General features: G+C 43.8%; 1 protein-coding gene across 2 annotated transcripts in view; it reads right to left on the bottom strand.

The window, feature by feature from the left end:
* The window catches only part of GAB3 (GRB2 associated binding protein 3), an 83,600-nt gene that overhangs the window by 28,984 nt on the left and 40,741 nt on the right, over positions 1-13,875 (bottom strand). Inside the window, exons 2-5 of one of the 2 annotated variants that reach the window (XM_087859488.1) lie at positions 12,395-12,698; positions 9,745-9,964; positions 8,822-9,300; positions 321-376 (exon numbers count right to left, since the gene is read on the bottom strand). In XM_087859488.1, the coding sequence (XP_087715614.1) occupies positions 321-376; positions 8,822-9,300; positions 9,745-9,964; positions 12,395-12,698 (1,059 nt within the window). The remainder of the gene's footprint in view (positions 1-320; positions 377-8,821; positions 9,301-9,744; positions 9,965-12,394; positions 12,699-13,875) is intronic. The other variant, XM_045788958.2, reaches the window with a different exon arrangement.

Here is a 13,875-nt window from a genome sequence, read left to right as displayed (position 1 = left end):
ACCTGTTGTGTGAGGTGAGTGAGACTCTCCTGAAGGTGATGCTAGAAGACAGTGGGTTAGGAGTTTATGCAAATGCTCTAGGTATAATGTGATGCCTTAAGTCCTGCCCCGAGTCAGACGAGGGTCTGAACCATTAGAACTGGCAGGGTCCTTACAGAACACGAAGTCCAGTAGTTCCCAGATAAGTGCAAGCCTTGGGGAAGACTGAACGGGTCCTCAGAGACTCAGTGCTGAGTCTCAAAAGACTTCAAGGGAACATATGTCGGTCAGGCTATTTTTGGTAAAATTGAGGTTGAAAGGAACTCAAGTGCCAAACTTACCAAATTTAAACTAAGCCGCTTGTCTCGGTGTCTTAAGGATTGGCCTTCCACATCAGCTGTAAGAAACAAGCCAGGGTGGTGAGAAATGCAAGACAGTATCAGTTGAAACTAGGTTCCAAGTCCCTATGGACCTCAGGGCCCTATGCTCAGCTCCGGAGAGGAAGAGAAGCGTAATATGGTTTCTATACGCAAGGCTTGCTATTATGTCTAGTTGGGCAGTCACAGCACATTCCCCAACAGATGGAAATCAGACCAGATTTGGAGGTTTCTGTACCATGGCTTCAGATCTCTCTGTGAATTAGGAGGACGTATAGCAAAGAGTTAACAAATGCCTGTTGCATATATTATATGAATTTTCCGAGAGCAGAGATGGTAGAGATGGAGCTGGAGGTTTGAAGAGAGAAGGTGTAGAAGATCCCTTGTGGTGAGCAGACAAGGGACAGCACTGCAGAGCAGCATTGAGGGCACTGGAGACCTGTGACCATGATTTTCTGTAGCAATACTCAGCCACTCAGGTACAGGCATGGAGAAAGAGGAAAGTTGGGTTAATATAGGACTAGAAACTTGTCAGATGGGTGTGAAAAACGGTGTGACATAAAAATTTAGAATAATTGTTGAACTGAAAGAAGACATGTCCAGGAGGCAGAGCAGTAAGATAAATGGATCTAGAAAGTAAGAGCTGGGACAGACTTGTAAAAAGACTGAACTTTGAATGCATTTCGCATCCCACACAGCAATCTGACTCAAGAAGAGCTTCAGCATGTGCTCTGACCGACCACTGGCTGACCAGTAAACCGTGCTGACCCAGACCTCTAGGAAGCCAGGATGAACAGCAAAATAAGGAATACAAAGGACAAAAACTAAGCAGAGATTTCAGCAGCTGCACACTGTGTGCAGAAGTAGACTCTAGAAAATTAGTCTGAGCAAGTCACTAAACAAACATACACCAGAATAATGAATCCTAGGTGGAGTCAGAATGCAGTTGCTACAGTACGTTATCCAGAATAGCCAGTTGTTAGGGGCGCCTGGCCGGCTCAGTTGGTACAGCATGCCACTCTTGATCTCGGGGTTGTAAGTTTGAGCCCCACGTTGGGGGTAGAGATGACTTAAATAAAAATCTTTAAAATAGTTTTCAACAACAAATTAAAACAGACACAAAGAAGGGGTAAAATAATGATCCATACACAGGAAAAAAAAAATCAGTCAATAAAAACTGTCTCTGAAAAGTTCTAGATCCTGGAATAAGCAGAAAAGACTTCAAAACTGCTATTATTAATATGTTCAAAGAACCAAAAGGAAACCATGTTCAAAAAAATTACAAGATAGGGGCGCCTGGGTGGCTTAGTTGGTTAAAGGGCAGACTCTGGATTCCTGCTCAGGTCATGATCTTGGGGTCCTGGGATGGAGCCCCGCATCAGGCTCTGCACTCAGCAGGGAGTTTGCTTCAGGATTCTCTCTCTCCCTCTTCCTCCCCCCACCAGATGAATAAATAACTCCTTAGGGGTGCCTGGGTGGCTCAGTCATTAAGAGTCTCCCTTTGGCTCGGTCATGGTCCCGGGGTCCTGGGATCAAGCCCCATGCCAGGCTCCCTGCTCAGTGGGGAGCCTGCTTCTCCCTCTCCCTCTGCCCCTCCACTCTGCTTGTGCTCTCTTGCTATCTCTCTCTTTCTCTCTCAAATAAATATTTAAAAAAATAAATACATCTTTTTAAAAAATTGTAAGATAACATAACAATGGCTCATCAATAAAAAGATGGAAATTGGAAAGAAGCAAATGGAATTTTGGAGTTGAAAAGTACAGTAACTACAATGTAAATTCACAAGAAGTTCTCAAGAGAAGATTTGAACTGATAGAAAAATCAATGAACTCCAGGGGGCGCCTGGGTGGCACAGCGGTTAAGCGTCTGCCTTCGGCTCAGGGCGTGATCCCGGCGTTCTGGGATCGAGCCCCACATCAGGCTCTTCCGCTATGAGCCTGCTTCTTCCTCTCCCACTCCCCCTGCTTGTGTTCCCTCTCTCGCTGGCTGTCTCTATCTCTGTCGAATAAATAAATAAAATCTTAAAAAAAAAAAAAAAAAAAAGAAAAATCAATGAACTCCAAATGGATCAATATAAATTGTCCAGTCTGAAAAAGAAATAACAAGAATGAAGAAAAACAAACAAAGCCTCAAAGACTTGTCACCATCAAGCGTACTAACATACATGTAATTAGAGTCCTACAAGGAGAGGAGAGAGGTGGAAAAGAAGGAGGAATTTTTTTTTTAAGAAACAATGACAGAATACTCCCCAAATTTGACAAAGAACATTAATCTTCATCTAAGAAGCTCAAAGAACTCCAAGTAAGCTAAACACGAACACATCAATACCTAGACACATCATAGTCAAATTGTGGAAAATCAAAAGGAAGGAGAAAACCTCGAATGCAGTAAGAGAAAACCAGCTCTCTCGCTACAAGAGAATCACAGTAAGATTAACAGCAGACTATTCATCGGAAACAATGGAAAGCCAGAAGGGAGTAGAATTACAAATTCAAATTCAAATTGCCGAAAGAAAAAAAATCTGTCAAACGAGAATTCTACAGCCAGCGCAACCACTATCAGAAATAGACAGAACACCCTGGCAAAAACTAAGCAAAGAATCAAAGGCTTTGAATGCCATACTCGACGAGTTGGACCTCATAGATACATATAGAACACTACACCCCAGTACCAAAGAATACTCATTCTATTCTAATGCCCATGGAACATTCTCAAGAATAGACCATGTTCTGGGACACAAAACAGGTCTCAACCGATACCAAAAGATTGAAATTATCCCCTGCATATTCTCAGACCACAACGCTCTGAAATTGGAACTCAACCACAAGGAAAAATTTGGAAGAAACTCAAACACTTGGAGACTAAGAACCATCCTGCTCAGGAATGACTCGATAAACCAGGAAATCAAAAATCAAATTAAACAATTTATGGAGACCAATGAGAATGAAAATACAACAGTCCAAAACCTATGGGATACTGCAAAGGCAGTCCTAAGGGGGAAATACATAGCCATCCAAGCCTCACTCAAAAGAATAGAAAAATCTAAAATGCAGCTTTTATATTCTCACCTCAAGAAGCTGGAACAGCAACAGAGGGACAGGCCTCATCCACGCACGAGGAAGCAGTTGACCAAAATTAGAGCTGAAATCAATCAAGCAGAAACCAGAAGTACAGTAGAGCAGATCAACAGGACTAGAAGCTGGTTCTTCGAGAGAATCAATAAAATTGACAGACCACTGGCAAGACTTATCCAAAAGAAAAGAGAAAGGACCCAGATTATTAAAATTATGAATGAAAAAGGAGAGGTCACGACGAACAGTATTGAAATTGGAAGGATTATTAGAAATTTTTATCAACAGCTATATGCCAATAAACTAAGCAATCTGGAAGAGATGGAGGCCTTCCTGGAAACCTATAAACTACCAAGACTGAAACAGGAAGAAATTGATTTTTTAAACAGGCCAATTAATTATGAAGAGATTGAGTCAGTGATAAACAACCTTCCAAACAACAAAACTCCAGGCCCGGATGGTTTTCCTGGGGAATTCTACCAAACATTCAAAGAAGAAATAATACCTATTCTCCTAAAGCTATTTCAAAAAATAGAAACAGAAGGAAAGCTACCAAACTCATTCTATGAGGCCAATATTACCTTGATCCCCAAACCAGGCAAAGACCCGTTCAAAGAGGAGAATTATAGGCAAAGACCCGTTCAAAGAGGAGAATTATAGACCGATTTCCCTAATGAATATGGACGCCAAAATCCTCAACAAGATCCTGGCTAATAGAATCCAACAGAACATTAAAAGGATTATCCATCATGACCAAGTGGGATACATCCCTGGGATGCAAGGGTGGTACAACATTTGCAAATCGATCAGTGTCTTAGATTTTTTTTTTTAAAGATTTGTGTTTATTTATTTGACAGAGATAGAGACAGCCACCGAGAGAGAGAACACAAGCAGGGGGAGTGGGAGAGGAAGAAGCAGGCTCCTAGCGGAGGAGCCTGATGTGGGGCTCGATCCCATAACGCCGGGATCACGCCCCGAGCCAAAGGCAGACGCTTAACCACTGTGCCATTCAGGCGCCCCAGTGTCTTAGATTTTATCCAGAAACAAAAATTCAAAAATCATATGATTCTTTCAATAGATGCAGAAAAAGCATTTGACAAAATACAGCATCCTTTCCTGATTAAAACCCTTCAGAGTGTAGGAATAGAGGGTACATTTCTCAAGCTCATAAAAGCCATCTATGAAAAGCCTACATCAAATATCATTCTCAATGGGGAAAAGCTGGAAGCCTTTCCCTTAAGATCAGGAACACGACCAAGGATGCCCACTCTCGCCACTATTATTCAACATAGTACTAGAAGTCCTTGCAACAGCAATCAGACGACAAAAAGGGATAAAAGGTATCCAAATCGGCAAAGAAGAAGTCAAACTGTCTCTCTTTGCAGATGACATGATACTCTATATGGAAAACCCAAAAGAATCCACTCCCAAACTACTAGAAGTTATAGAGCAATTCAGTAATGTGGCGGGATACAAAATCAATGCTCAGAAATCAGTTGCATTTCTTTTCTTTTTTTTTTTTTAAAGATTTTATTTATTTGACAGAGACAGAGACAGCCAGCGAGAGAGGGAACACAAGCAGGGGGAGTGGGAGAGGAAGAAGCAGGCTCATAGCGGAGGAGCCTGATGTGGGGCTCGATTCCATAACGCCAGGATCACGCCCGGAGCTGAAGGCAGGCGCTTAACCGCTGTGCCACCCAGGCGCCCCCAGTTGCATTTCTATACATGAATAATGAGACTGAAGACAGAGAAATTAGGGAATCCATCCCATTTACAATAGCACCAAAAACCATACGTTACCTTGGAATTAACTTAACCAGAGACATAAAGGACCAATATTCTAGAAACTATAAATCACTCTTGAAAGACATTGAGGAAGACACAAAAAGATGGAAAAATATCCCATGCTCATGGATCGGAAGAATTAACATAGTTAAAATGTCCATGCTACCCAGAGCAATCTACACTTTCAATGCTATCCTGATCAAAATACCAATGACATTTTTCAAGGAACTGGAACAAATAGTCCTTAAATTTGTATGGAAACAGAAAAGGCCCTGAATCGCCAAGGAACTGTTGAAAAGGAAAAACATAGCTGGGGGCATCACAATGCCGGATTTCAAGCTGTACTACAAAGCTGTGATCACAAAGACAGCATGGTACTGGCACAAAAACAGACACATAGACCAATGGAACAGAATAGAGAACCCAGAAATGGACCCTCGGCTCTTTGGACAACTAATATTTGATAAAGCAGGAAAAAACATCCGGTGGAAAAAAGACAGTGTCTTCAATAAATGGTGCTGGGAAAATTGGACAGCTACATGCAAAAGAATGAAACTTGACCACTCTCTCACACCATATACAAAGATAAACTCCAAATGGATGAAAGACCTCGATGTAAGACAGGAATCCATCAAAATCCTAGAGGAGAGCATAGGCCGCAACCTCTTTGACCCCGGGCACAGCAACCTTTTTCATGACACATCTCCAAAGGCAAGAGAAACAAAAGATAAAATGAACTTGTGGGACTTCATCAAGATAAAAAGCTTCTGCACAGCCAAGGAAACAGTCAGAAAAACTAAGAGGCAGCCCACGGAATGGGAGAATATATTTGCAAATGACACTACAGATAAAGGACTGGTATCCAAGATCTACAAAGAACTTCTCAAACTCAATATGTGAGAAACAAATAAACAAATCAAAAAATGGGCAGAAGATATGAACAGACACTTTTCCAATGAAGACATACAAATGGCTAACAGACACATGAAAGAATGTTCAAAATCATTAGCCATCAAGGAAATTCAAATCAAAACCACACTGAGACACCACCTTACACCAGTTAGAATGGCAAAAATCGACAAGGCAGGAAACAGCAATTGTTGGAGAGGATGTGGAGAAAGGGGATCCCTCCTACATTGTTGGTGGGAATGCAGGTTGGTACAGCCACTCTGGAAAACAGTGTGGAGGTCCCTTAAAAAGTTAAAAATTGAGCTACCCTATGATCCAGCCATTGCACTACTGGGTGTTTACCCCAAAGATACAGACGTAGTGAAGAGAAGGGCCGTATGCACCCCAATGTTCATAGCAGCATTGTCCACAATAGCTAAATTGTGGAAGGAACCGAGATGCCCTTCAACAGACGACTGGATTAAGAAGTTGTGGTCCATATATACAGTGGAATATTACTCAGCTATCAGAAAGAACGAATTCTCAACGTTTGCTGCAACATGGACGGCACTGGAGGAGATTATGCTAAGTGAAATAAGTCAAGCAGAGAAAGACAACTATCATATGGTTTCTCTCATCTATGGAACATAAGAACTAGGAAGATCGGTAGGGGAAGAAAGGGATAAAGAAAGGGGGGGTAATCAGAAGGGGGAGTGAAGCATGAGAGACTATGGACTCTGAGAAACAAACTGAGGGCTTCAGAGGGGAGGGGGGGTGGGGGAATGGGATAGGCTGGTGATGGGTAGTAAGGAGGGCACGTATTGCATGGTGCACTGGGTGTTATACACAATTAATGAATCATGGAACTTTACATCAGAAACCAGGGATGTACTGTATGATGACTAACATAATATAATAAAAAACATTAAAAAAAAAGAAACACTTAAAAATTAAGTTCAGTATAAATAGTTTTAAATTAATTTAAATTTCCAATTGTTTTACTTTTGCTTGAAAAATGTTGTGAATAACTTTTTAAAAAATGTATTACACTGCTATCATATCTGTTATAAAAATGGCTGAAAAAATAAAAATAAAAATGAGTAATTTCAAAAAAAAGTCACTTTAAAAAGGAAAAAAAAAATGAAGGTGAAACAAAAACATCCCCAGAGAAATAATAAAGATCGAGAGAACTTAATGCTAGCAGATAGCTCTTCCTTATAAGAAATAGTAAAGGAAGACCCTTATACAGGTTGAAAGGAAATGACACCGGATGGTAATGCAAATCCTTACAAAGAACTAAAGAGAATCTTGTAGGGTAAATATAAAAGACAATAGAAGTATATCATTATTTCAACTTTTTGTTCTTCAATTTGAGAACTTTTTTGAAAGATTTCATTTTTTAAGTAATCTCTACCCAATGTAGGGCTTGAACTTACGAAGTCCAAGATCAAGAGTCACATGCTCTACCAACTGAGCCAGCCAGGCACCCCTTCAATTGGAGACTTTTGATTCATTTTCATATTCTATCATTCTATTGGTCTAGTTATTTCACTTCCCAAAATCTACTTACATACTCTTCCAGTTTTCCCTTTTTGTCCACTGTTCACACGTTATAACATTAAGAACCTTTGTGTACTCAGCATATACTCATCTCATCGAGGCTGGCGGAAAGAAGTAACGTGTAGGGGCGCCTGGGTGGCCCAGTCGTTAAGTGTCTGCCTTTGGCTCAGGTCATGACCCCAATGTTCTGGGATCGAGCCCCCGTGTGGGGCTCCCCGTTTGGCGGGAAGCCTGCTTCTCCCTCTCCCACTCCCCCTGCTGGTGTTCCCTCTCTTGCTGTCTCTCTATCTGTCAGATAAATACATAAAATTAAAAAGAAAGAAAGAAAGAAAGAAAGAAAGAAAGAAAGAAAGAAAGAAAGAAAGAAAGAAAGAGAGAAGTAATGTGTAAAGGTCCCACCACTATGACACTAGGGGAGGTCTTTGCCAGAGTGACTTAGCTCCACAGTCAGAATGAGAAATTTACACAATTTACACATTCCTTAAATTTGCAGAATTCCTTTAAGATATATAGGTAGCAGTGTGGGAGTGATTACATTGATTATATTTGGTTGGAACAGTGGCGGGGCAGGGGGTGGGCAGAGAAAGGGAGAGAGAGAGAGAGGAGGCAGTAAGCCAACCCCATCAGAATAAACAGCTTTACAGAAAAAGGCAAAAGAGGGCTCCAGGAGGGCATGTGAATAGACGAAGGTGACAGCGCTGGGTGAGAATCACCTTGATGGTGACAACATGGTAAAAAGCTACATCACTAAACCTGGAAAGAACGTGTCGGGTGGGGGGATGAATAGGGTGAGAGGATTGTTGGAAAAGAGAAGAGCTATGGTTTACCACGTCACTTCTCACTATGCACGTCAGAGCCAAAGAATGGAAACTGGCTGAACGGAGGCAAAAGATATCACCTTCTCTACTGAGTGGGACCCTGAGCGACTCCAAACAAACACCAGGAGCTTGGTCTTGGCAGCCACAGGGACCTAAGTATCTCTGCCAGTGGCCAGACTTGAAAGAGAATTGCTAGCAGTCAGGCTATGTGCTTCCACCAATGACCTGGCCCTATTGGAAGACTGGGCTGGCTTGAGTAAGGGACATTTGCCATGTCCTCATGTGGACACAAGGAGTAAAGAGGAGGCAGGCTTCACTGTCAGTGTTAGCATCCAACACTTACCTTTCCAGGTTCTCATGTTATCTAAACCAGAGAGAGAGATTCTTCTTGGCGTCATAGTGCACTCTGGCTTCTTGATGCTGCCGTGCCCACTCCACGGGAGCTGCTTGTCTTGGCACCGTTCAGAGAGATGGCTTGGCTTAGGGGGGCGAGGAGGTGGCATGTTGCACACGATGTCTAGTTCTTTTGCCTCATAGGGCATGGAACCTTGGTTTTTATCTACCTGAATGGTGGAATTTAAGGAAGTTTCCAGCAATGGTGAAGAATAGTGATCCCTGGTTGGTCCATTGATATCTCTACTCCATATCAGGGCAGCCTGAGGCCTCAGGGAAGGAGCCTTCTGAGAGCCACTCCCATGGTGTGAGGGGTGAGCCAAGTTACTGGGGGGCATTGGCTGCAGGCAGTCAACAAAAACGTCATCAAATGAAGTCTGTTCCAATGAGCGGTCTGAGTTTGACCAGCTCTCACATCTGGTGGGCAGACTGAGGGGAAAAAAGCATACAAATGCGACTGAAATGGAGCAAGTCCATGGCAGAAGTCAGAAGAAGAAAGCCACCTATCCACTACAAAACCCATGCTGGCCTCTTTTCCATGCTTCCACATTCCCTCCACAGCCCTCACTAATCCCTGGATGCAGGAACCAATGGTTTGTTGATTTCTGTCATCCTATCAGTGTCAGATACATATGAAAACACAAGGTTAGGCATGAAAGCCACATGCATGACTTATCCCTCATTGTGGTTGACAGTGATCCGTCCCCACCTTGGCTGCAGCAGGAAGAGGTGAGTGGAGACACACCCACTAGAAGATGCTACAGCTAAATGGACTGATTTGGTCAGGAGCACTGAGCACATGTCAATGACAGAGCCCACCAGAGAAGGCAGCGGACGTTCTGCAGACATCGAGAGACGTGCACATAAGCATACCTGGCATGCCGCGGTCTTCCAGTCTCACAGTTGGACAGAATCAGATAATCAGGAAGGGAAAGAGACTCTGACTCACTTCTGCTTTCCTCAGTGGCTACGGAATTGGTACTTAGGTCATCTCTCGGCAAGGGGGAGCTGACAGCATGGGCAGTGGGAAGGGAGCTGGCAGGAGATGGCTGGAGGGAGGAGGGCATGCGAGAGAAGCTCTCCATGGAATCTGCTGGAGAAATCATTTCCCGGGTTAACGTTTAAGAATGGCTATAGCACTCACTCACAAATTCTCAAACAGCATCTACGAGGCCAAATAGAAGATGCAAATCACAGCTGGTGTTTGTACTGATGGAGGAGACCATTTCCCCAAGCTATAAACAATGTCTGGGGAAGAAGGCCAATGTTCCAAGAGTGAAGTGTTGAATCAATTAAGAGTAAAAAAAAAGCCAAGCATTCTTGGCCTAAAACTGTGCAGTAACACAGTCTACTCATAGCTTCTTTATGGCTCTCGGCCGTAGCCCTGCATCGCTGTTTATTCACTCAACAAATACACACCCACACACACATATATTTATGCGTGACATGTATGTACACACTTATATATGCATTCGTGCTGAACTCTATGTCTATTTCTGCCTGTGTAGAATAACTCCTATTGTACCTACTATGCGCGTAGAACTGTTCTAACTCTGCCAAGACAGACTCTGCCTCACTGGAATCTACAGTCCACTAAAGAAGACAGACAAATCAAACATAAATAAAGGATACGGGTAATGATGTGTAAAGGAAAGGAGAGAAAGAAATAGGGTGTGATGGCCTGTAAAGCCGACATTTCTCAAGGAGCATGATATTCAGAAACTTCCAGTGAAAAGCCTACTTTTATTTCCCCCTTTGAACCACGCTGGCAGAAGTTCAGGATTCCTGAGTCGGAGAGGCCCAGAACTGCCTGGGTTCAAGTGTAGGCTCTCTTGTCTAGCTGCTGTCACCATGGGCACGCCACCTACTTGCTGCAAGTTTTCTTCTTTGTGAAGTGGAGATGCTGACAGTGAATTCGCCACAACATCGCTCTGGCGATGAGCTACCACAGAAGAGCATTTAGCAGAGCTCCTGGCCAGAGTACACACGATGCGCTGACTAGTTAGGGTTGCTGGATACAGGACCAAACATTTTATGTGAAAAGCCACAAGAAAGACCTTCGGGCATGGTTCTCAGATGAAGAGGAGTCTGTTCTTACATCCTCCTAAAAACTAAGGGCGGGGGGCTACAGGGAATGATAAAGGTCATGGGGGTGGTTTCTGGCTTCCTCCAAATTCCCACCAGACCCATCCATTTTCTGCCTGGTGCCTGACTCATTCGTATTCCTCTTTGGACACTGGGAAACATGTTATGTATCTATGTTTTAGGAGAACTCCTGGATGAGGAAAGAAACAGAGGCGACACATAACATGGCACACAGATATGTATGCAGTTTGGGCTGAAGGTAGGGACTAGGGTGGCAAAGAGTGAGTGGCAAGCCTGGAAAAGTTGGTCAGGGATGCTCTGCTTGTTTGCACCAGGTTGGACTCTGCCCAGGAAGGATTCACTGCAGCTTTGCAAGTAAGCTTCACCTGTTGTAGTAAGGATAAAGAGCTTGCCATCACTTCATTTCCTTTTATTTGAGTGCTCTTGCAGCTCAGTAATGTGACTGAAGAGCTAACTGCACTTAACTAAGCTTCCCAGGTTCATGAAAAGGGAAGGATTTTGTCCTCAGGAAACAACCCCCCACCCCCACCCCGTGCCACCCTAGAGAGCTGCAGCTGACTCTCCACCGCCACCTAGTGCTCCAATGTGTGTTTCAGTGGCAGGTGATAAGCATAACACTAATGGTGGAAATGTTGAAGCCATTGGCGACTGGAATTGAGGACTGAGGTTTTGTCTGCTAGACTGACATCCTAAAGGAAATCAGATTCAAGATCTCACAGGTTGAGGGTCAGGGCATGGTGCAATGATGTCAAGGGCTCCACAGCAAACTCCAAGAAGGGAAGTGAATTGTAATGCTAGGTGCACGATACCCAGTATATTACACAGGAATACGTGTGCAAGCATGTGTATGAAAGAGAGAGCAAGAGTGAAAGTGAGCAAGAATGAGAGAAAGCAAGTGAGGGGGAAAGAAAGAGAACAGGAGCGAGAGCCCAGGAGTGGCCCAGAGCAACCTCAGAGCTAATTTGCCATGCACAGACCTCAAGCTGATTGGAGATATGAGAAATTCTTCCCTGCCTATGAGAAGTGGCCGAGTTCTGTCTTTCTACCGCCCAGTGCTGAACAACCCAACTGACAACAGAAAAACTGGAGTTCCATGAATTACTGAAAAACGCTGAGATTTAATATTTCCAGGAAATCAGCAGCAGCAACAACATGGGGAAAATCAGAGCCCTCCTGGACATCCTCACCCACCTTCTACTTTTACTACATCTTTTATCTGTGGCTGATGCAAGCAAAGCTGTGGAGTGGCTTTGAAGCCACTGAAGTCACTTGTGTGCAGTGTGTGGCACATTCGGGCCTGAAATCTCGAACCAGGTGAAAGGAAGCCACCTGTAGAACTGTACTTTGCGGGAAAAATTCTGATATCCAGTACCCACGGCCACCCCATGGCGCACAGGAACCCAGGCTCTGCTCTCACCTGCGCCATCCTCCAGCTGGCCTAGGTTGCAGACCTGGCTGATGCTGTACACCCACACCAGCATTTCTACCTCAGTCTTGGCCACCAGATAAAATGTACGAGAAGTCGTCTTGACAATGAACACGAAATTATTCTGAAATTCCTTCCGCACGAAGCCAGGGCCCACGTGCTTCCACACGGCGCACTCGCTCAGGTCGATCACACGGATGGGCTTGCTCGAGTGCTTGCTCCTGTAGTACTCCAGGACGTCAGGGTTGCCACTCATGCGGCCCCGCCGGAGGACAAACCAGCGCTTGCGCCAGGCCTGCGGAGAGGCAATTCAACAGGGGGTTACTGGACCGACTGCTCTTGCTTCTCGGATTCCGTCACGATCCTATTTCATGACAAGGATGGCAGAAAAATAAACCAGCCATTCCAACAATGAAATGCAAAGTCCACCAAGCTTTGGATGAAATGACTAGTGCACCATGTTCAAGTCTGTTTTATTCAATGATTGTAAGGATGGGTCCTTACTGGGGAGTGCACTGACAGCATTCACACCCACAGGTCAGAGGACCAGGGTCGTGCAACCGTCACCATCAATGCCGCAAAGGTACGTAATAGAAATGTATGTATTGGCATGCAGAAAAAAGCCTTAGTAACAAATGAGAAGAAAGCTTTCTTACCACTGTCCATCTCAATCCAAAAGCCAAGATCAAACATTCAAATCAGACACAAATGAGGAGTGCCCACCATTGTCAGTATCATCTAACACCGTTATTCAACTTCTAGAGAATCGCTTAACAAGAAAAGAAAAATCATACACATTTGACAGAGAGGATTACCATCATCTGAAGTTGACGACTTTCTGTAAATCCCCAAGTGCTTTACCATAATCCATGTAGTCTCCAAAACTATCCTATGGGAGAGGTAAGTATTTTTATGTCTGTTTTATGTTTAAGAACATTGAGGTTCGGAGAAATTAACTAGCTGTAGGAGGGGATCTGAACTCAAGTGAGGATGGAAGGACTAGTAATGAGTGTGAGGTAAAAAGTAGAGAAATGGCTGTAGCCAATTCTTTAGCGATGTCTGCCTGTAAAGTGGGACAGGGAGACAGAGAGAGAGAATCTTAAGCAGATTACATGCTGAGCATGAAGCCCGAGTCGGGGCTCAATCCCACGAGTCTGACATCATGACCTGGGCCGAAACCAAGAGTCGGTTGCTCAATCATCTGTGCGACCCAGGCACCCCCAAAGGTTTTTTTTTTTTAAAGATGGAAGACACTTAAGCATTCACCTCCTAAATCAGTGTTTCCCAATTAGGCATTGGGATGCCTCAGGGGGCATCTGAAAATAGGTGTGTTTTGTGTGTCCTAAAGGCTGGGGGTGGAGCAGGGCAGGAATTGTTTGGCCTAAAGCTATTGTGCCATGTTGAGAAACACTGTAACAACTAAAAGGAACTTGCCACAGGAATCTCAGAAAGAGCCAAGCATTGAGGTGAAA

The sequence above is a fragment of the Ursus americanus genome, chromosome X (assembly GCF_024610735.1).
Source record: "Ursus americanus isolate L20-20 chromosome X, mUrsAme1.1.p, whole genome shotgun sequence".
Lineage (NCBI taxonomy): Eukaryota > Metazoa > Chordata > Mammalia > Carnivora > Ursidae > Ursus > Ursus americanus.
The sequence above is the reverse complement of the archived record's forward strand: the minus strand, read 5'-3'. Positions and strand labels throughout refer to the sequence as shown.